Source organism: Globicephala melas, chromosome 2 (genome assembly GCF_963455315.2).
Source record: "Globicephala melas chromosome 2, mGloMel1.2, whole genome shotgun sequence".
NCBI lineage: Eukaryota > Metazoa > Chordata > Mammalia > Artiodactyla > Delphinidae > Globicephala > Globicephala melas.
This window is the reverse complement of record NC_083315.2, coordinates 144,521,716-144,545,291: the sequence shown is the minus strand read 5'-3', so window position 1 is coordinate 144,545,291 and position 23,576 is coordinate 144,521,716. Positions and strand designations below refer to the sequence as shown.

Genomic DNA, 23,576 nt, shown 5'->3' with positions numbered 1-23,576 from the left:
TTAGAGTGACTGACTGCCCGCTGGGCTTTTCTGCATACCCACCAGATGCTCTCACTGAACGGGCCGGCCTGTGCACATCTGTGGGGCGGGGAGAGATTGAGTCACCGAGATGTTGCCTTTTCCTCCTTGAGCGTTTCTGGAGATGGGTAGGATAACAGGAGAAAGGAAGAGGGTGCTCCCTGCAGAGGTCCTCTGAGTGTGGTCCCTGGACCACCCAGCAGAATCAGCAGGACTGCTTGGCCACATGCAGGTTCCCAGCCCACACCCCAGACCTCCTAAATCAGAAACTCAGGAAGCAGGGGAAGGGGACTGGATGTCTGCAGTTAGCAGGTCCTCCTGGTGGTTCTGTGCTGATTGAAGTCCCAGAACCACTATCCTTGCTGCCTCCACTGTCTTGGAGAAGCCCCGTTCCAGCCAGTGTACGTGGCTGTTGGGCTGGCTGGCGAACTCAGGCTTAGCAGGACCTAAGGGCTGGGGCTCTAGGGGGCACGAGGTGCTGCCTCCATCCATCCTATCGGAGGGTAGCCCTGCGGCATCTCATCTGCTCAGGAGGGCGGTAGGGTTCCTTGCCAGAGACGGGGGCAATGGCCACAGCCTTGGGAAAGCCGTGAGCGGAAAGTCTTGATTTAATAATAAAAACCCAGCTGTGCTTCCCTGGGAGCTGCTCGGCCAAATGACATCTGTGGCAGGAATTCTGTTCTCTAGAAGCTGGGGGGCCCCCTGGGGAGTTGGGAGGCCCCCCAGAGAAATGCCGCTCTGACAGGGTGGGCATGGCCCAGCATCAGGGCCACCCTGCCCCTCGAGATCTCTCAGCCAGACTGTCGATGTGCTCGGAAGGGAGCGGGGAGGGCACTGCTGGGCTGGGCTGGAGACCGTGGCAGGTGCAAGGTCCTGAATTTCAGGTCCTAGGATGGTGGTTCTCAGCCTTTTAGGGTCCCTGACCTCTTAGAGACTCTGAACGCTGTGCGCCCCTTCCCCAGATATGGGCACACATGTTGTACATATGCATTTTTCAGATGGTTTCAGGAGGTCCCTGGACACCTCTGGTCTATGCTCTTAACAGGGTGTTTGGAGAACCTGCTCCTCAACACCTGTTTCCCGGCAGCTTCTGACCGAAAAGCCGGAGCAGCAGGGGCTCCCCTGTGGAAGCTGGAGGGGTGGGGTGGGGTGGGGGAGTGGCTGTGGAGTGACGGTGGGGGATTGACTCAGAGCTGAGCCGAGGGTACCCTTGGGAGGCAGTAACCGGACAAGAGCAGCGGTGCTCAAATGAGAGAGGACTGGCAGAGCACAGGGAACTCTTCCAGAATACTCTAGAGTGACCCAAGCACTCCCCCAGGCCAGAACAATCTAGGCTAGGAGTTCGGGGCCTTTGCATGTGCTGTTCCTTCTGCCTTGGTCACCATTCCCTGCAGTCTGGGCCTGGCTGCCTCCCAACTCAGAGGCCTCCCCTGACCACCTCACAACTCTTTCGCCCTCCTGCCTGCCCTCCTCTGCTGTGTCTCTTTTAAAGCATTTATTTTAAGCATTTACCCTCTGGCTGCTTGTTCATTTATGTGTTTCTCTGATGAAGATCTGTCTCTCCTCCTGGACCATAAGTGTATGAAGGCAGCAAACTGTTCTGTGCACCCCCGCATTCCCAGCACACAGCCAAGTCTTTGGCATATGTTAGGGGCTTGATACAGACTTGTTGAGTGGCTGCAAGCAGTTTAGACCTGAGAAGTCGGAGAATAGCATCTCACTTCCTGTCCCTCCCTCTCGGTCTGTGTTCAGGTGAACGCTTGGCCAAGCCGGAGAGAGGCAAAATGAGGGTGCACAAGATCTCCAATGTCAACAAGGCCCTGGACTTCATAGCCAGCAAGGGGGTCAAGCTGGTGTCCATAGGAGCTGAAGGTGAGTAAGGCCTGCCCCTGGCTGCCCCCCCGGAGTGGGATTCTCCCCACCCCACAACTTCCTGGTTCTTTTGGCCTTTTCCAGCCTGACTCCTAGACCCACTCTTATGTCCCACCCACTTCTAGACATCCCTGGGGGCATTTGGAAGTAGGGCTCCCAGCACCTCCGTCTGGTCGACCCCATGGATCCTTCATGTAAAAACAGCACTTTCCATCCAATCTCAGCACCTTGGCAACCCCTCCGCGGAATCCTAGCGCTGTGGGATATACCTGTGTGGAATGCCACCTCCCTCTTCCACAGGCCTGGCTGCATCGCGCTGTCCCAAGCAGAGAGTTCTGTGGTCTGGGGAGAGTGTGCAGACACTGGCAGGGTGGAGGCAGCCCCCTGCAGGATGGCTGTCCACACGCCTTTAGGAACATGTCTAATATCATTTCCCGGCAGAGCAGCTTCTTGACTCTTTGCCCTTTACTTACAAAAAAATTGTTTATACACGTGAAGCTAACACAAGATTGTAAATCAACTTTACTTCAATTTAAAAAAATTGTTTAAAGCTCAGTCTAAACCATTATTAGCATGTTCTTAATGGTTAAAAGGAGGTTGCACAATTTCTTGTGTGCACTGTAATGGTTCTGAAGGATTTAGGGAGGGTCGTGAGGTGATGAGAATAAAATACCATAACCAGGCCCCGTCAGAACTGTGTCCTAGGGATTCTGCAATGCATTGGGCATCTGCTGTATGGTGCCAGAGATCAGAAGGTGAGTGAGACACCATCTCCATTCATTCACTTCTTCACTGTAGATACAAGCCTGGCTGTGATTACTGATCACTTGCTCTGCAGCAGGTACTGTGCTGAAGCCCTTTGCACCAGTGATCTCACTTCACCCTCACCAGCCCTACGAGGTGGCTCTAATTATTATCCCCATTTTACAAAAGGAAAATACATGCCTGACGAGATTAACTTGTCCCAAGTCCCATCATCAGCAAGTGGTAAAGCCAGAACTCAAATTCAGGTCTGAGTGACTCCAGAGAAATACCCCAGAGGGTGACCTTTCCTTGCAGAGGTTGGAGGGTCTTGCTTCAGTAAATCCACAGGAGCTGATCTCTTCTCCGGTTGATGACTTTAAAGTCCTCCTCTTTTTTTCTAGCAATTGAGGGATTTGATATGTCAACACCAAACTGAGAAATTGGAGCACAGCGGTTGGCAGACTACAGTCCACGGGGTCCAACCTGGCTGACCTGGGTTTTTGTAACTAGGGAAACACGGCCATACCCATTTGTTTACATATCATTGGCCGCTTTCCTGCTACAGGCAGAATTGAATAGTTGCGACAGAGACCATATGGCCTGCAAAGCCGAAAATATTTCCTATCAGGCCCTTTACAGGAAAAGCTTGCTGACCCCTGCCTTACCAGGGACTCAGGCTAGTACTTGAGGCCATCACAGGGGGTGCCTTATGCATCCCACCCCTCAGCTGTGAGGCAGGGATCACGTCTTCTACATCCTTGTGGCCCCAGCTCCTAGCAGCATGATGCGCACAGTCAGTGCTCAGTAAACGTTCGAAGGGCTTGTGCGTAGCAGGATACTTCGCTCTGTGAGTGGGAAAATAATTGCTGCCTCTTAAGAAGAAAAGAATAGTTTGTTCTCTTAGGGAGGAATCAAGACTTGGCAGAATGGGCTTCCCTGGTGGCTCAGTGGTTGAGAGTCTGCCTGCCGATGCAGGGGACACGGGTTCGTGCCCCGGTCCGGGAAGATCCCACATGCCGCGGAGCGGCTGGGCCCGTGAGCCGTGGCCGCTGAGCCTGTGCGTCCGGAGCCCGTGCTCCGCAACGGGAAAGGCCACAACAGTGAGAGGCCCGCGTACCGCAAAAAAAAAATAAATAAATAAAAAAATAAAAGACTTGGCAGAAAAAGTTTCAACCAAGCAGGTATGGGAAGCCAAAGAAATTGCCACTCAGGTCGTCTGGTGCAAGCTCAGATGCTCAGTGGAACAGGGAAGTAGAGGACGTATGATGTGGGCTGGGGTGAGCGATAGGGATGAGTGGGGAGAAGAGGGGAGAACATGCCCTTCTAAGCAGGGCAGCTGCCATGTAGATGTGGTCAGTTGTTGCTGTGTGGGAATACTCTTCAAGCATTGCTAGATCTTCCAATTTTTCAAAAGAAGCCAGAAATCCAGATTTTTAGAAAGGAACATTTAACAACTACCTAAAAAGATATATTTGTAAAGACTCTGAATACCAAAGGGGAGGAAGAAAGGAGAAGATGGGCGAGAATAGCACTTGCTGAGTTCCAGATCTGTGGCTGACTAGACAGGATACTTTAACAGGCTTGTCATGTCACCAGCCACATTCTACAGTCAAGGAAACTGAGGCTCGAAGAAGTTGATGGAATGGAAGTGTGTAGTACCGGCTCTGGGCCAGACTGCTTCCATATGGCAGAGCCAGTAACCCCCGGGGGTTTGGGCTCTGGAGCTGAGGTCTGAAGCTCTCCCATCACCCCAAGGCTTTGCTGCCTCCTCTGCAGGGGCCCAGGACAGAGATTTCATGTCTGATTTTCCTCAGCTCTGAAGTGGCAGGTCAAGCTGGCTGTGTTGTCTCAACAGAGGGGTGAGGAGCAAAGACTGACATGGGTGTGAACGCTCACGACCCCCCTCTGATCTCTGGGGAGTCACCTAACCTAGCTGGCCAGAGTTTTCTAGCTCCTTCGGCACCAGCCTCGCTTCTCAAAAGATTTCTAAAGCCTCCTTAAAATGAGACATTCCCTACCTTCTCGCTGCCTTCAGGCCAAGCCTTCCCTCTGAGATCCTCGCTCCCGTTTCAAGCTGAAATGATAACCTATATAGGAAAAGAATCTGAAAGAGAATGAATATATGTACATGTATAACGGAATCACTTTGGGGTACACCTGAAACTAACGCAACATTGTACGTCAACTACACTCCAATAAATTTAAAAAAAGAAAACAAAAAAAAGCTGAGCGCCAAGATCATGCCAGGACGGCCGCTCTGCTGAGCCAGGAAACTGGATGAGGCCCTGAATGGGTTTTGTTTATTTTAATGAAGTGAAGTTGACTGCTGTAGACTATAAAAGGCAGTGGAATGGATCACCTGGAAGGAGCCCTCTTGGGGGTGGGGTGGGGGAGATGTTGCCAGTTGTTCTGGTTGGAGTGCCCTGGGGACCAGGCCCAGCCCAGGTGAAAGGCCCCAGACCTTTGAAGGGTTATCACGTGGGGCAAGGTCTCAACTCTGACTGACTCTGACGTGCAGAACCAGGCCCGGAAGGGAGACCCTGCGGGCAGGCTGACTGTGGATAACATACAGAACCTCAGGGGATGCAGTGGGTGCTCTGGGAAAGGTACGGGCTCCCTGCCCCCAAAGATGGAGGCCAGGGGCAAGAAGCATCCACACCGCGGCAGGGGTTAGAATAGATCCTTGGGGTTTCTTGTGTGATACTTGATTCTAGAATGTCTAGACTTCACGGGGTTGGGACTTGACGTGGGTGAGTGGTGGGATTTAACCAGATGAAGGCACCTGAGAAGGATTTTTCCTTTGAAGATCTTGAGGCAGGGAAAGCTTGATGGCTTTGGGCGCTAGAGCTTGGGGGTGGGCTCGAAGATTTAGCATCTGTCCTTAGGATGGAGGGGGCGGCGGGTGCAGTAGCTAAACCCAATGGTCTTGGGAGGTGGTGACCCCCAGGGTTCTAGTTTCTATCACGTGGAGTTCCTTCGGCATCATTCATTCCACCGTCTGAATACTGCTCAGTGACTGCGTCCCCGGACTGGGGCCAGGGGACAGGCAGGTTCTGAGTAAAATCAGGATGTGAACAGCTTCACAGGTAGCTGTGGTCTAGGAATGGCTTCTTCCCACACCCACAGCGACACTGCTTTTTTGGTTTGGCTTGGTTTTTTAAAGATTGTTTTGATGTGGGCCATTTTTAAAGTCCTTATTGAATTTGTTACAATATTGCTTCTGTTTTATGTTTTGGTTTTTTGGCCACAAGCCATGTGGGATCTTAGCTCCCCAACCAGGGATCGAACCCACACCCTCTGCATTGGAAGGCAAAGTCTTAACCACTGGACCGCCAGGGAAGTCCCAGACATTGTTAATCTAGCGTCGTGGTTTTTCCCCCAGGGGCCCAGTTGTGGCCTTGGAACCCTTCTTTTGGACCCAGCATTTCAGGCCATATAGATGCCTATGAGATGGGCAGCCTTACTCCAAACAGAGATGCCTGGGGAAAGGATCTGCTGTTCTCGGGACCAGGGCAGGAGAGCCCTCTGGGGAGGGTTACACTCTGAGGGTGTGTGGGGAATCAGGTGGGCCCTGGGGATGGGTGGTACATGGGCTGTTAACTGTACACACACCACTCTCTTTGCCTGTCCTTGGCCCCCCTTTTTTCTGGAGTGAAACTGCTTCTTTGGTAGGAGTTAGAATTCAGTAAGCAACACCCCCAGGGCTTGGGTGTTTCTGTGGAAGGAGGAGAGACGTAAGTAGGCGAGACCCAGAGAAGAAGCTGCCTTGTCTTCCTTGGTGCTGGGAGGACACTGAGCTCAAGGCCAGCAGGAGGCTGGGATTTTTTTTTTTTTTTTGCAGTACGTGGGCCTCTCACTGTTGTGACCTCTCCCGTTGCGGAGCACAGGCTCCGGACACGCAGGCTCAGCGGCCATGGCTCACGGGCCCAGCCTCTCCGCGGCATGTGGGATCCTCCCGGACCGGGGCACGAACCCGTGTCCCCTGCATCGGCAGGCAAACTCTCAACCACTGCGCCACCAGGGAAGCCCGGCTGAGATATTTTGATCTTCACAAATGGGGCAGCTGGGGGTGGGGACACTGGCCCCAAGTCATTAAAAACTTGTGAACATCATTTTTAATTATGTTCTAATTGTCTATTTGGTTGAGCACAGCTGTGCTCTGTTCCAGACCTGGGTGCGGTCCTGGAGGAGCCCAAGTGCTCTTATGTTCTCTGCCCGCTCGCCCACCTGTGGTTAGTGTCCTCCAGTGTCCTATTCATTCATTCATTCATTTGTTCATTCATTCAACAAATGTCGATGGAGGGCCTTTTCTGTGTCAGGGACAATGCTGGGCTCTTAAGCAGTGATGCAAAACAAAAAATCTTTACCCTCAGGGAGCTTACGTTCTAGAAGAGGGAGAAGAAAATATATATGTCGGTTGTAGAAAAGTAAAATGGGAGGTCCAGGAAGGTCTCAGTGAGAAGATGAAGGGTGAGTGGAAACAGGAGGGAGGTGAGGGGTATCCCAGGACCAGGGAGAGGTGCAGGGAGGCCGTGTGACTGGAGGGGTAGAGGGAGGAGGGGTCCCAGAGGCCCCACCAGCCACTGCCTTTGGCTCCGAGTGGAGGTTTTGAGCAGAGAGGTGACAAGTCTGGGGATTTGCTCAGTCATGCCTCGTACTTCGCACCTCCACAGGGTTTCCACTGTGTGGTCATGATAAATACCCTGGCAGCAAGGGCCTTCACAGCAGCCTTACTCTGTATTTCACTCCACTGGCTTGGGCTAGAGAGAGAATTTTTTTCTCAAAAAGTTGAGCAACTTCAAGATGCTTGCTCCCTATTGCCACGTTATTTCCCAGAAAGGTATTTTTTGTTTTTTTAAAAACTTCTAGCCACAGTATGGTAGCCTTATTACCACCCTGGTGTGTGTTCGCTGTTTTTCAACTTTGCTAATTTAATAGCCGGGAAATGGTATCTTATAACTTTAATTCCAAGTGAGATTGACATTCTTACAAATTGGTTATTTGTATTTCGTGTTTTGTGAAGTGTATTCATGTCTTTTGCCTACTTGTGTATTATGAGTTTAGACTTTTATCAGTTTATATAAACACTTTGAACATTACAGATGCAAAACCATTGGGAGTCACAAATGAAAGGGCATTTGAAAAATATCAAACGTTTAGGAACTGGTTCTTTTTTTTTTTTTTTTTTTTTCAATTTTCCGTGGAGTACAGTTGCTTTACAAGGAACTGATTCTTGACTGATTAACTGACTACTCCCACTCCCCGCAAGCCTGCTCTGCAAAGTGCAGCCGGCTGTTTTAGTTATTAAGGAGGATGGTCGTATGCTGCTACAGCTCTCTGTCTCTCTAACTCAGGTTCTCCGACTTGGATCATTGTCCTGCGGATGCCTAGGGTTCTGGGAGGGGCATTCAAACCCCCTTCTTTACAGGAAGAGTCACATCCTGTCCCAAGTCCAAAGTGGACACTGTGCTTCCTTTACTCGGCACCCTGATGCAGGCTCAGCAGACTTACCCACTGTCCCCACCAGAAGCTGCTGTGGCCAGGCATCACTGCTCAGTGCCTTTGCTTTGCATGCAATTTTGCCCTCCCTTTTGAGGAAGGGGATGAGATCTTAATTTCCGTAGTGGAATCCACTCTTGTTTAAGGGGTTTGTTTTGTGGGAAGCAAACCCAAGTGGATGTGGGCTCAGGGGATTAGGAGTCCCTGGAAGTTGCCCCTTCTTATGGTTTTGTTGGGTCTCCCCTAACACTAGTGTTGCAGGTAGGAAAAAACGAGATATTCTGTGTATGCCTGAGTCTTAACTGAGAGTACCTCACCATGGGGCCAGGTTACCATCTTCTGGCCTGGAAGCAGGTGAGGGTAAGGAGTCTGCATTTGATTGTTACCCTTCTCAACCCCCAAGACTATAAATGACTCCATGTCTTAGGCTCCTTGAAGACAGGGCTTATATATCTTTGTATTCCCTGCCTTTGAGTCTGGTACAGAAAAAAAAAAAATTACTTCATAGAATTTATAACATTTTTTAAAAAGTCTAGAAAGTGCTGCCTAGACTGAATTTAGTGGGGTATCTCTGTTTTTTTTAAAGATAGATTTTATTCATTTTTTTAAAATTTTTTATTTATTTTTAGCTGCGTTGGGTCTTCATTGCTGTGAGTGGGCTTTCTCTAGCTGCAGCGAGCGGGGGCTACTCTTCATTGCGGTGCGTGGGCTTCTCATTGCGGTGGCTTCTCTTGTTGCGGAGCACGGGCTCTAGGCACGCGGGCTTTAGTAATTGTGGCTCACGGGCTCTAGAGTGCAGGCTCAGTAGTTGTGGCACACGGGCTTAGTTGCTCCGTGGCATGTGGGATCTTCCCGGACCAGGGCTCGAACCCGTGTCCCTTGCATTGGCAGGTGGATTCTTAACCACTGTGCCACCAGGGAAACCCATAGTGGGGTACCTCTTAATTGTGATCTTGAAGCTGTTTGTTTTTTATTAAAAAATACCCAGCTAGTGGCATCGTGAACTTGATTTGTGAGTTAGTGGATCCTTCCAGTGGCAGTTTATAAACCTTTGTCGGGTTGGTTAATTTCTGTTGCCTGCACTGGCTTTCCAGCTGTGGATGCCTGTTCTGAGAGCTGTGCTTGCCCAGAGGTCCTCAGCTCACAGAGGTGTCAGGACATTTGTGATGCTATAGAAATTCTGTCCCTCTTCTCTGTTAGGCTGGTGGGCACCACTCAGGGTTTAAGACACCCCCTTCTCTGTTGCCTTTCCTGTTGTACCCAGTCGAATTGACCACTCTCCTGGTGCCCCCAAGACACCCCCAAGTAGACTTCCTTCCTGACACCTGTGACATGTAATTGCACTAATTTTTAGACTTCCCTCTAGAAGTGGAGTTTGTGGTCATTGACTTCCTAAGTGGCTCACGGAGTGACATGGGCACTCAGGGAGTGTGGACTCTGTTCCTGCTGAGACCCCTCTTAATGTGTCCTACTGCCGTGTCTGTAGAAATCGTGGATGGGAATGTGAAAATGACCCTGGGCATGATCTGGACCATCATCCTCCGCTTTGCCATCCAGGACATCTCCGTGGAAGGTAGGTCTTCTGCTCTGTTCCATGCCATCCCCAGGCTTCCACCTGTCCCGTGCCTTCACCATCACGTCTTCCTCCCTGATCCCCGGGGCAACAGGGCCTTGATCATGGGCCACATCCTGGGCCGCTTACCCATCGCTGGCATCTGTGCGCTCTCCTAGTCTACAGGGAAGTAAGAACTGTTTGGAGTGCTGGTCCCCATAGATGTGTTGGCCCCAGAGAAACCCCTCACTTAGAAAGCCCAAGGTTGCTGTGGGGAAGTGTATTGGAAACACCCCACTTGGCTCTTGGGTTGTTAAATCTGAAAGGGTAGGGGAATAGCAGTCAGGAGGGAGTGACAGGTGGGTGAGCGGACACCAGGTCCTCCACTTTGCTCCCGTAGCACCCTCTGGTGGCCACCTTGTAGATCTGCAAGGGGCCACCATGGTCTGGGGCAGTGATCTCTCTAAACTTTTGATTTCACACTCCAGCAGTATTTGAGCTTTATGTCTGATACGTGTGTATTTATTTTGCACTAAATTATATGCATGTATTTCTATGCATATTATAAAACACACCAAACCAAAGTTTTTAAAGATGAGGTGGAGATATTTTAAAAATATTTTTAATTCATTTTAATGGCCTAGAAATCAAATCTTGAAAAGATTTTTGTTCAAAATAATTTTTAATGAGAACAATGTGGATTAAATTGCTTTGTTATGGAAATCTTGGTTTGACACTTGGTGATACAGCAGTGTGAAATTCTAAGTTTGGTTTATAGATACCTGGTATTTAGGGCTGAAGTGGTTAAAAAGATACCCTCAGGAGTCACTTAGGGCATGGTGCTTGTTAGTGATAATAGATATAAATCTGGTTTTCAAACAGCTTTCTTGATGAGTTTATTCTTTTGGGTAGACATCTTGTCAGTTCTGATTAAATCGTTTTTTCCTCTTGTAATGTGACTGACAAAGAGCTTGAACTAAAAGCAGAAGCGTTAGCTTTGCTGATTTTTTTAATCGTTTTCTTGTGCTTGAATTATTATAGTATCTTTGCAGGAATTGTTTAACATCATTTTAAAGTCCGTTTTGTGAATCGAAAGTAAATGAGATCATCCACAAACCCACTTTACTGAGTACTATAACCTGCAATTCACAGCCATGAACACATTGGGGCGGTGCAGTTTGCAGCCCTCCTGGGCTGGGAGCTTCTGGGGTCCTCTCAGATACCTGCCCTATCTTACTGATACATGTCTGCTTTACACACAGCAACAGTGTTGATCCATGCATTAAATATAAGGAAACCATTTTTTTTTTTAGATGAACACTAAATGCAACCGGAAGTCCTAATGCTTTCTTCCCACATGGCTGTGTGCCCTCCACAGGGTACATGGGGCCCCTATCTGAAGATTCATGAATTTCAGATTTCACAGACCAATCAAACCTTCCTCCCCAAAGTGGCCACCTGACATAAGTTGCCAGCTTATTTTGTATTGTTGCCATTTCTTTGCATAAAAGGGAGTGACGGGGAGATATTCTGAAAGTTTGAAAAGCCATTTTCTCAGTATTTAAATGTGTAAGGTGGCCAGTTATGAAACGCTTCCTAGCTTACTTCTATGTTTCTCAAATAAGTTCTCAAACTTTGTCAAGGAAGTAGATTTTTGGCCTGGTAGCAGCAGGGTTGAAATCTAGGGGTCTTTGTGTGGACCCCCTGTGTGAAAGAGCATGGACCCTGTGGTCACGGTGGGACCTCCATGAGCCCACGCCCCTCCCTCCACCAAGCCAGCCATTGACCTCTCTGCCCGTCATTCCCTTCCCCACAGAGACTTCAGCGAAGGAAGGGCTGCTCTTGTGGTGTCAGAGAAAGACAGCCCCTTACAAAAACGTCAACATCCAGAACTTCCACATAAGGTGAGTGGCTGGGGTCTGAGGGACCCTTGCAGAACCTGGGCTGCTTCCCCCAAGGACCCCGTTGGCTGGGTCAGTCTTAGCTCTAGAACAGAACAAAGACACTTGGGGAAGAAGTCGCTTTTCTGGGAAGGGAGTGTCGCCGTTTGATGCCCCCTTCCTCCTGGAGAGGAGCCCTGTCCCTCCTAGCTACTGCCTGATACACCTTTGGTTGATGCCCTTGGAGACCCCGACCCCCAAGGAGCGTGTCTGGGAAGTTCTAGCCTGAGCTCTGGAACAGAGCAGACGAGGGCCCTGGACCTTGGGGGCGGGTAGGGTTGGATGTGGCAGGTGTGTCTCAACTTACCAAGCCCCACAGTGTTGTACCCCAGTGCCTGGGATCGTGGCAGGAAGACAGTTCCTTCCCACGGTATCTTCTCCCAGCTCCTGCTCTGAAGGGTTATGTACTCATCTCTGGGAAAAGAGAAGACCCCTGCTTAGTGCTTTGCCCCTACTGCTTGGCCCGACTCACCAGCTTGCCCCCCCTTCTCTCCCCCGGGTAGCTGGAAGGACGGCCTCGGCTTCTGTGCCTTGATTCACCGACACCGGCCTGAGCTGATTGACTACGGGAAGCTGCGGAAGGTTCGTGTGCTCACCTGACCCTCCTGCCCCCTCCCCCAGCAGCTCCTACCGACTGGTCCCCCTTGGTTGGCTGGGGGATGGGCAGGACTGGGCCCCCTGTTCTGAGAGCCCATGGCCCAGTGTGAAGGGGTGTCAGTCTCCTTAGATGAGCTGAGGAGACAACCCTTCTAGAAGTAAGAGTAAAACACCTCCTCTATCAGGGCTGCTTGAGTATGTATGTGCATAGCACATAGGTACTTGCTGACGTGCCCAATCTGCCAGGAGAAATATCAGAACCACCAAAGCAATTGTTAGGATGAAGGGATACCAAGTGGCCTTTTCCCTTCTGTTTTTCTGGGTTGTGCAAGGTGCATATATTACTTCCATAATTTAAGATATTGCGTATTTTTAGAGACATCTGTCCCAGACTTGTCCAAGGCTTGCTCTGCAGTCCTGGGCAGCTTCCCGCCATGACTTGCTTTCCCCCATCGCTGAAGTTTGGCTGGGGATTTCAGTGCTGCTTGATTCATCTGTGCTTTTGGTGTGAAGTTGCTGGGGCTTTTCTTGAGCAACAAGATGTCGAGGAACAGACCGGGAGGTGGGAGCTGTGTGTCTAGCCTCGTGATGGTTCTTAGTGTCCGGGCTGGTTAAAGCTGCTGGCCTGACCTGGGAGAGGTCTGTCTGGGACACCGTGACTGCACTCAGCATCCTCCGTCTCAGCCCATCCCAGCACCAAGAGGCCCTGTGGTGCAGACATCCTGGGAGAGGCCACCCGTGGAGCCCTCCTCGTGCCCCCGGTATATGGTCTGGAGCTCGGGTTGGAATGTCACCTGTTGGTCCTTGAATCTCTTGGCAAAGGGCTTCTAGGAATGACCGTTCTGGTATTTGTCTCCTTGACCTTGATACTTGGAGAGCTCAGTGTTCAGTGAAGTCCCCCACCTTGCCTCTGCCCCCAGTGGCCAAGCAAGGCTTCATGTTGCTGGTGCAGCAGCAGCTCTGTGGCATCGGAACCTCCTTTTGGGGTGTGTGGTGGGGTGAACCGCCAAAAAGGATTTGTGAGGGAGGAAAGGAGTAGTTTTCTATCCCCTCCAGAAACCCCAAGCTGGGCCTGAAACTTGAGGTTGGGCCTCTGCCCACCTGGAAAAGCCCACCTGCCGAAGGAGAGAGCCCCGCTGCCTGGCCCTGTGCATGGCGGTATCCAGGTGTATGTGGACGAGGGTCCAGCTGACCTCTTGGGGGATGGGGGGGGTCCCAGCCCTCTAACTCAGCCACTTTGCAAAGAGAAAAAAAATCGATTTGAGAACCCCCCGACCCACCTGAAAGCTGTGTGGCCAAACCAGACAGGGGCCAAGGTGGGGGAATCCTAGAGGCGGAGACTTTCTTTAAAGGTATCATCATCACGTACCACCCTAGCGGTCAGCCGATGCCCTGCGGTGACAGGTGTGCACGTGCCTGTGTCCCTGCTTGGGGGGCCGGGGTGGGCAGCAGCCAGCCAGTGCACAGCTGTTCCTCACCCCCACATAAAGTGGGGTCCGTGCTGACTGTGGCTTTTCAGTCTCGGCCCCCGCCCCACCCCCCGACTCCAGGAGCCTCAGCCTTTTGGGAGGTGAGAGTCCAGGGGCCTTTGTCTCATTCCCGGCCAGCCTCTCCCCACCCTCTGTCCCTCTCTGTGTCTTTTCATTTCTCCCTGTCTCTTTGTCTGTCTCCCCTTCTCTTTAATTCAGTAGCAACAGTACAATCCAGAAACAGCACAGACCTGTTCCCACTGAACCGTGGATTCTTTCCAGAAAGCACAGAGGTTGCCAGAGCCTCTGGTGCTTGGGAACAGGGGAGAGCCGAGGGCTGTGACCGGGAAGCACTTCCTTCCGGCACCCGCTCTAGGTGGGCGTGGGGGGCCTGGCGGTCCCTGGGAATCGAGGGGGGCAGGTGGGTGTGCACCCGGGGCCTGAGGATGGCCGAGGGCCTGGACGGAAATGACTGTTGCTGCTTGACAGTGGTTTTTTATTATTCTGGAAGCTGTCAGAGACTTTCCCAGAAGGACTCCACCTTCTCTATTTTGAGCAGTTTCTTCCTGAATGCGTCCCAGATGAATGGATTTATCCTTTTGTACCCTGTGACTCTCACCTTGGCAAACGCGGAAGCTGAGTGGTAGGCTGACAAAGGCATTTGCTTTGGGTTAGTCTGGGAACCAAGAATCGAGTGGGAGGTCCAGCGAGGAACTCCCCCGACTAAGTTATGGGGTTTTTTTCCACATTAAATTTTTTTTTTTTTTTGGTAAAATATACATAATTTTTAAAGTACCACTTTAACCATTTTTAAGTGCACAGTTCAGTGGCATTAAGTACATTCACACTGGTGTGTACCCATCACCACCACCCAACTCCAGAGCTCTTCATCTTGCAAAACTAAAATTCTGAACCCTTTAAGCCATCATTCTCCACTCCCCCTTCCGCCAGTCCCTGGCACTCTACTTTCTGTATCTGAATTTGACCACTCTTGTAGGTGCCTATATAAGTGGCATCATATAATATTTGTCCCTTTGAGTCTGACTTAGTTCACTTAGCATAATGTTTTCCAGGTTGTCTATGTTGTAGTATGCCCGTCTCAGGATCTCTTTTCTTTTTACGGCAGAATAATATTCCATATCTATTTATCGGTCAGTGGACGTTTGAGTTATTTCCACCTTTTGGCTATTGTGTATAATGCTGCTGTGAATGTGGGTGTACAAATTATTTGAGTCCCTGCTTTCAATCCTTTGGGGTATAGACCCAGGAGTGGAATTGCTGAGTCATATAGTAGTTCTTTGTTTAACTTTTTGAGGAACCTCCATACTGTTTTCCACAGCAGCTGCACCATTTTACAATCCCACCAACAGTGCACGAGGGTTCCGATTACTCCACCTCCTCACCGATCCCCAATAAGTTTTCTTGAGAAGATAACAGAGCCAGAATGTAGTCAGAAGACTGTAGCTGTTTGAAGGAGCCCCACATTTCATATGAGCGCCAAAGGGGCTTGAGAGCTCCTAGGCCAACTCTTGAGTAACCGGTGGGGACACTGAGGTTAGGTTACTTACCAGTCCAGCTAGCTGGCTGGTGGTGGAGCTGAAACCAGAAGCCAAGACTGATGGCTCCCAGGCCAGTGCCTGGTCTTAGCTTGCATTTCTTTCTCTTTCTTTCTTTCCTTCTTTCTTTTCTTTCTTTCCTTCCTTCCTTCCTTCCTTCCTTCCTTCCTTCCTTCCTTCCTTCTTCCTTTCCTTTCCTTTCCTTTTTCCTTTCCTTTTTCCTTTCCTTTCCTTTTTCCTTTTTCCTTTCCTTTCCTTTCTCTTCTCTAGTTGAGGCAAGCAGGGGCTACTCTTTGTTGCAGTGCTTGGGCATCTCACTGTGGTGGCTTCTCTTGCTCTGGAGCACGGGCTCTAGGCGCGCGGGCTTCAGTAGTTGCAGCACTCAGGCTCAGCAGTTGTGGCTCGCGGGCTGTAGAGCACAGGTTCAGTAGTTGTGGCGCTCTCCGTTGCTCCGCGGCATGTGGCAGTCCCCCCGCCCCCAGTCTTGGTGATCATCGAGATGGGGGTAGCCAGAGACTTCTTGTGCCTCTCACCCGCCTTCTTCTCCTTCTCCCCCTAGGACGACCCACTTACAAACCTGAACACGGCCTTCGATGTGGCGGAGAAGTACCTGGACATCCCCAAGATGTTGGATGCAGAAGGTGAAAGGCGCTTTCCTTCTGGGCCTTCGGCTCTTCTCCCGGCTGCGGCCAGCGGCCAGGAAGGGCGGGCCCCGCACCTGAGGCCAGAAGGGAGAAGGCTTGGTCTTCATCTGGGGAGCCAGGGGGTCAGTTGTTTCTCAGGGATTCCACAGACAGATTCCCTGAGGTTTGGAGGGAGAAGTGGTAGCTGGTGTCGAAAAGGGCGGCCCGAGCATGGTCCTCAGCTTGGCCTTGGAGTCGGGGTAGGGGGTGCCGGGGTGGAGTGCAGTGGTCCTTTGTGGTTGTAGGGGAGGGAAAAAAAGTTTATTATCATGTGCATCATGGACACACATGGGAGCTTGCAGTGATGAGTAACTCAAAGGGGTGACTTGAGTTTGGGGTCTATATACATACCTGACTTCACAGGGGAAAGGGAGTGGGAGAGAGGGCACTTGTGGAAATACAAATGACTTTTTGGAAAGATGGATGGGCCCTTAGGAGAACAGATGGAAGATATGATAGTTTGTGACAATGTCTGTCAAGTTGTAAGGCCAATTTCAAACATGCAAAAGCAGGGAGAATAATATAATTAGCTTCCCTGTACCCACCATCCAGATAGAACAGTTACTGAGGTTTTGTCACACTTCCTTTTTTTTTCGCTTTTGTTTTCTTTGTTGAAATTTTAAAGCAAGTCTCAGACATCACAGCATCTCACTACTACATACTTCAGATTACATACCTTAAAAATAGCAATATTTTCTTATGCAATCATAAAATAATTTTCACATCAAGCAAATTGACAATAATTCTTGATACATCTGCTGCCTGGTTCAGAATCGAATTTCCCCATTATTTCTTTTTAGTTGCTTTGTTTTGATCCAGATGCAAACAGAGTCTGCACGTGGCATTTCGTTGTTCTATTTCTTGTGTCTTTTCTAATCTGTCGCACTTTTCTCTTCCCTCCGACCCCTTTCATTCCTGGCATTGAACTTGTTGTAGAACCCAGACCAGCTGTCCCGAGTACCCCTTACTCTGGTTTGTCTGTTTCCTTCCTCGGGTACCATTTCACTCCTTCCTCTACCTCTCGCATTCCCGTAAGTGGAAGCTGATGCCAGATGGCTGGTTAGATGCAGGCTCAGCGTCTTGGCAAGAAGACTTGGTGGTTCTGAGAGCTGCTTTCCCCATCACATCAGGAAGCGTATCATGTGTTCACCAGCTGGCTTTAACTCCAGATTTTTCTTGACAGACATCGTCGGAACAGCCCGCCCGGATGAGAAAGCCATCATGACTTACGTGTCCAGCTTCTACCACGCCTTCTCTGGAGCCCAGAAGGTACCCAGGGCCCCCTGCTCCTTCCTTGCCCAGCACACCTCATGCCAGACCCCAAGCCATGCCCTCCCGCCCCTCCTCTCCCCACCTCTCCTTGTCGACAGGGTCCGATGGTCTGTCTCTTCGGTAGCGGCAGCCCCCGGTGCCAACGTGGCATGTTATTCTTGCTCAACTCCTCTCCCACCCGCCCCTCTGCTTTCTCTCATCTTCCTCTACTGCCTTGGAGAACACTGGGAAAGCGCTCACCTTCTGGGACCCGGATGGCGGGCTTCAGCAGGAAGGGCGGCATGGGTGAGATCAGCCAGGGGTGGTTCTGGAGGTCTGGAAGCGCTGTGGGCAGCAGCCCCTCTGTGCCCACCGCTGTTGAGGCTATAGCTTTAACAGAGCAGCAGGCGTCCCTTACAGAGGCAGATCTGGGGAGGCGCCGCCTGTCTTCACCGACCTGTTCTGCAGAGGCGTCACGAAGCCCCCGCCTTTCTCCCGCTCACAGGCGTGGTTTAGCAAATCTGTCCACAGCCCTGTTGGGCCTTGGTGCCTTCTATATCTTGCTTGGGGCCCCCGTGCGGGGTCATTCTGCACAACCCCTTGGGGAGACGATGGGAAAGGGTGGGCTGCGGTGAACACTTCACGTGTCCTGACCCAGGTTTGCCCAGGGAGGCCTGAGGTTAAAGTCCAGTTGTGCAGGTTCTGCACTCCACAAAGGCATCATTCACACTGCAGACACTGAAGATTTGAATATTTTCATTAGCAGGCTTAGCTCGGGTGGCAGGCGCCCCTCCCCCAGGTCCCCTCACAGGCAGGACCCTAGAAGCACAACATCCAGGTCGCTGTGACGACAGACCACAGGCTTGGCCCTCTCAGCTCTGGGCCTTGGAGCTGCCACATACTCAGGCAAATTTCCCACCCTCTGCATGGAGTCTGAGTGGCCTGTTTTGAAATGCATGATGGGGCGATGCTCCCGCCTCCCCAACCCTCTGCTCAGCCTTCCCCAGCCCCCCTCTCCCCACCCCTTTTTCCCCACCTCTTCCCTATCTCTCTCCCACCCCAGCCCCTTTCTCCTCCCATCATCTCATTTTCTCTTTCTGCCCATTCCCTCATTGTCCGTCTGTCTTGTGTGCTCTGTCCACCATGGCTGTTTGGGTTTGTTCTGCGCCGCTGCTGCCTACTTTCTTCTCTCAACCTCTTCTCCTTCTCTGTGCAGATGTGTAGGCACGCTAAGGCCGGATGGGAAGGCCATGTGACCTAATGTTTCATGTCACTGCCACGCCTTCTCGGTGCGCAGAAGGTGAGCTCTCCCTCTGCCTCGCCCTCTCTCCCAGCGCCCTTTTGCCCATCTCTTCCATCCGCCCTGGATACTCCAGCCGCAGCCCCTTGGAACTGCAGCCCGTGGAATGAAAGGCGGGATTAGAAAAGCCCCCCTCCCCTTACCGCAACCCCAGCCCCTTGTAGGAGGGCAAGATGCTCTCTGAGCTTTGGCCAGGACACTTAAAGATGCCTGAGAACGCCAGCCTCTGGATGGCCTGCATCTCTGTCCCTACACTCTGGCATAATAGGTGCCACAAACGGGAGAGAAGCTTGCGGTCTCGGCTCCTCCCCTGGACTGAGCTGAGAGCCCTTATCCCAGGCGGCACAGTTCTTGGCTCTGCTTCCTGCCTGTTCTCTTAAATATCCAGCACCTCCTCACGCCTCTCTCTCCCTCCATCTACTTAAGCAAGGCTACCCTCTCACACTACCCAGCAGCCAGGGCAGGGCGAAGTCTTCTGCCTTCCCCCCGGTGTCCAGTCCAGAGGCTCAGAGTCCTGCCTGATCCTTCCCAACCAGGCCTGCCAGGGACAGTGGTGCAGGTTGCATACTACCCAGGGGTGCCCTGTGTGCACCATCGACCATGAAGATTTGAATATTTTTTACAAAAATAATCTTGCAAATGGCAGTAAAAATGTCTTCTAACAGAATAAGTATGACAGTTTTGCAATAGAGGCGCCCCATGCCCTGCCTGGATGGGCACCCAAGACCTTCCTCACTTTCCTTCCAGGCCTCATGGGTACTGCCCGACAGGAAACAGCCCCGCCTGGAGGCTCCCCATCCTGGGTGTCCCAGCCTCCCCAGGAGGCCCAGCCCTTTCAGCCTCTTCTCTGGCCTGCCTCTTGCTGCTTCTTTCTCTTTGTCCCACCTCTGCTGCTGCTCTTTCTTGTCAGCTTCTTCTGGCCCCTCTTATACCCCACCTTTTAGGCAGGATGTGCGCACCATCTGTCTACTTGCCTCACTGGGCCTCTAGCCCTGAGAACCGCACAGAGTCTTGCCTGCACCCAGGGCTAGGCTGAGCTCTCGGCCGTGGTCTTTCCCCTCTTTCCAGCTCTCCTTCCTCCTCCCCTGCTCCTGCAGGGTTCTCTCCTGGGCTTCATGCCCGTTGACACTGGCCTTCCCTGTCTCTGAAGCCTTCCCTGTGTCCTGGCTGGTGATGCTCGGAAGGGAGTGTGTGTGTGCGCGCGCGCGTGTGTGTGTGTGCGCACGTGTGTGTGCATGTGCGCGTGCGTGCGTGTGTGTGAGTGTGTGAAGCAGCCTGCTTTTCTCCCTCCCAAATCTCATACCACCTCCCCCCATGCCCTATTCCCTCTCACTCATCCTTGTTGCAATCATTTCATGCTCCTTTTGTCCATACATGAGGACAAGGTCACCAGCTGGGGGGATAGGGTGGGGGGGGGTGGGGATGGGGGTGTGTTCCTCTCACGTCCTGGGTCAGGAGCCTTACCCAGAGTTGCCCCTCCCATCCCACTTCGAAGGAGTCAGGCAACTGCTTACAGCTCAGCAGGCTGGTGGGAGGGGAATCTTGCCCCTCTCCCGTGGAAGAAGGAGGAGTCTTTCAGACTCATAGACTCTTCTTGTCTTGACTGTCTCCGTGTCTGGAGCCAGTGGGGGAAAGTGTCCTTGAAACCCACGCCCAGTGCCCTGCATCCTCTTCACTGTCTTTCTCTTATCAAGCCTTGGGCGGTGGAACTAGAAAGACGGCCGAGTCTAATACATGCGTGCGTGCAGGTGTACACGTGTTTGTGTGCCTGTGTGGGTACTGCACTTGTACGGATGCCAGTGTGTGTGATGGACGCACCTAGTCAGATGAGGACCAACTCCTGTCTGACGCGTTGGTTTTGGTTCTCATCCTTTCTCAGCTTTCCTCTCCCCTCCTCTTCCCCTGGAGGGGTTTAGAATGGCTTGTGGCAACCAGCGTTTGTTTGTGTAGTTTGTTGCTTTAACATTCATGGCCTATTGGGAACTGTTTCTGAGAAACAGCCTTTTGGGGCACGAACCGGACTTGCTGTAGGGGGTTCTGGATGCTTTTAGGAGTAGATGATGCTGTTCGCAGCCTTCCATTTGTCGCCAGCTGGTTGTGAATCTTCTAAGGGAAAGAAACCCCGTTCCTGCCCTCGAGGGATTCATGGTCCACCCGGGAAAGCTCTTAATAAACAAGCTCGTGATGCTGTGGCCTAATCCCTGCTCTGCGGCAGAGCTGAGCAGGGGAGGGGCGCTGCAGGGCTGCGGGGCGTGGAGGCTTCTCGAGCGGGAGACACGGGAGCTTGAGGCTCTTAAGGGTTGAGTGGTGGGGATCTGCAACTGAAAGGCTCAGGGAAGGTGGAGGAAGGTGGTCACAGCTTGTGCGACGCTCCATGGTGTGACGGTGCAGCCTCCAGAGGAGAGCACGTCCGTCCCGCTGCCTGGAGTGAGGACTGGGGGCAAAGCCAGAGTCGGTCGCTGGGGTCAGGGCTGAGCGCCGCGGGGTTGGCTCCCTTGTGTCTGGGGGCCTCGCTGGCAGGGACACCAGGGCAGGGAGCTGACTTGGGACATGGAGAAAGACTAGGCAGTGGGAAGCTGTGGGAGGAAGGCAATTCTAGCTAGATTTGGGAAATTTTTGACGACAAATGTCACAGATAAGATCTTCGTGGCACTTGCATGACTGTAGGTGGTGGGTGGCAGCGCCACGGCGCGTCATTTGGCCTCATGTGGCTGTTGGATGTCACCGGCATGGAGGCTGCTTCCTCTCCAGACTGTACCTGTACCAGCTAATTTGATGCTGATTAGTAGCGTGGCAGTTTGGCCTGGAATAGCTGAGGGTTTCATTTGAGGATAGCTAAGCGCTCCGGGGCTAATAATCCGTAACTTAGAAACAAATAACTCATATAAAACTAAGCACATTGTTTTGTATTACAGTGTATAACAATACACCTTAAAGTGGGTCATAAAAAACAAAAAAACAAACCATGGAAGGGTCAACACAAATTTCTCGTAATCTTTTCCTTTGGCACTTGGAAGTCGTCCTTTGGCCTGTTTCTATAAAATATTTTCTCAGCCCATTTGATGATATTTATAAAAAGTCCCCGGGAGGCCCACCCGGGAACTCCCCTAGACTTCATCCAAAAGGAGCGCCCTTTGACCCTGGGGCCTCTGAGGGACGGCCAAGGCCCTTAAGGCCCGCGGGACGTGCCTTCCAGAATCCCATGAGCACAGGCCTCAGTCCACCAAGTTCACAGATTGACACACAGATCAAAGCTTACGGCCTCTGAGCCCAGGATCTTGAGATGACTCAGGAGGAGAACACGATGAAGGTGGGCTTGATCCATTCGCCATCACAGTGGCAGCTGCGTCTCGCCGACGATTAGGGGCTACCTGTGATCCTTACTTGCTTGGTCAGCACGTTGGGCTGGGGGCTTTGCAGCCACCCCACAGTCTTACATACATGTCAGCACACGGGAGAGCCCTGGCCTCCCCCGGGTCCCCTCCCCAGCCTTCAAGGGACGTGGCCCCGGTGACTCCAGGCAGATTCCTGGGGCAGCTTCATGGGGACATCAGCCCAGTTCCCATGACCCTGTTCGTTCCGGGGCCCCACATCTTCTGGGACGGGCTCCAGGAAGGAATTTCTCTCCTTGTGGCCTCTTGGGATCCCCCACAGTTGCTTGTTGGTTCCTTAGAGGAAGGACGATCTGTCAGGAGTTCCTGATGGTCCTGTGAGAAGTGGCCTTGGCATCAGGACAGAGTTAGGTTGGGGCGCAGTGGTGAGGATCTAAGGATTGACTGCTTGTCTCAGTTTCTTGAGACCTGGGACTCTCAGCTCGCCCTCTGGCCACGCCCACAGCTCTCCCACTGGAGGCCCACCCGCCCTGAAACCTCTCCCTGGAGGGTGCAGTGTCTTCGATTGGAGCTTGGAAGAACCTTTATGGTGATCTCATCCTGCCCCCTCGCACACACACCTGGCAGTCACCCACGCATCACATGATTGGGTGGGCGTGTGTTCTATTTGCAGAGTTCTGCAATGAAAAAGCATTTACATCTTCTCAGTTGTTCCTTCCCAAGTCAAAGCACCGTCATTCTCAGGAACTTCTTGATGCCTGGCCTCAGTTTATCTTGCTGCAGTTGAAACCCGTTTTGTCTTGTTCATCAACCGGGCACAAGGTCCCATCTTTCTCCCCCTTAAACCTTTGCCATCTGCAGGGTCACCCTTCTCCAGGGCCCCAGGATGCTTGTCTGTTTGCTCATTGGCGTTATCTGCTGCCACCCTTAGGCCATCTTCCTATCACAGGACCCCCACAATGGCTTCGAGTTCCCCTCCCCTTGCAGCTGGGTTAGGATGTGTACAAGAACTGCATTCAAAGATCACCTGAGCAAAGTGGGTTTAGGAGCGCCTGGCCCCTGCCGGTGTCGGGTGCACAGTGCCCTCTAAGCGGGAGAAGCAGTGTCCCCTGGGGTTGCTGGGCCTTTTGTATCTGATTGCTGTTCAGTCCTGTTTAGTTCCTCTTGCCACCAAGGCCCACATCGGGTGTCTGCTGGCCCAGCACTCGGTGTGGAGTGTGTGCATAGCTTTCCCAGAGGTGCCCGTGCCTGCTTTCTGGACATCCTACCTGTGCTGGGTTGATCCTTAATTCCTGCAGCTTCTCTTAAAGTTCTTTGGGCTTTGGGCCAGGAGCCTAGAGAGATTCTGCAGGGGTCCTGAGAGGCCCCGCTCCTTATCAGCACCTTATTCTAGGACTCCCAGATTAGAATTCCTGCATCTCCAAGATGCTGGCAAAGCCAGTCTGAAAGCCTTGAGCCTTGGGAGTCCCAGGGTCTCCAGTTTGGAATTCCAGGATGGGCATGGATTTTCTCACCCCTCCACCTGAGCTGAGTATTTCGATTCTACCAGTCATTGGATTAGTTTCTTTCCAACATACATGTTGGATCTCAAACTTAGGCTCTTCTTCAGGGGCCCCCAGTTCAGCCGCTAAGGTCTCCGTCTGGGCTCACGTGATCTGTGGGACTCGGCCCGGGCTGGCAGAGAGGATGGCGAGGAGCCTGTGAATTCAGAGTCTTGGGAGGTGCCTTCCAACCGCGTGATCTGCAGGGGCGGGGGGAGACGT

General features: G+C 52.0%; 1 protein-coding gene across 6 annotated transcripts in view; it reads left to right on the top strand.

Moving 5' to 3' along the window:
- Nucleotides 1–23,576, top strand: part of ACTN1 (actinin alpha 1) — a 95,193-nt gene that overhangs the window by 54,926 nt on the left and 16,691 nt on the right. For all 6 annotated transcript variants that reach the window (XM_030855337.3, XM_030855336.3, XM_030855335.3 and 3 more), the window contains exons 3-8: nucleotides 1,771–1,890; nucleotides 9,620–9,706; nucleotides 11,502–11,589; nucleotides 12,129–12,207; nucleotides 15,807–15,888; nucleotides 17,114–17,199. In XM_030855337.3, coding sequence (XP_030711197.1) covers nucleotides 1,771–1,890; nucleotides 9,620–9,706; nucleotides 11,502–11,589; nucleotides 12,129–12,207; nucleotides 15,807–15,888; nucleotides 17,114–17,199 — 542 coding nt within the window. The remainder of the gene's footprint in view (nucleotides 1–1,770; nucleotides 1,891–9,619; nucleotides 9,707–11,501; nucleotides 11,590–12,128; nucleotides 12,208–15,806; nucleotides 15,889–17,113; nucleotides 17,200–23,576) is intronic.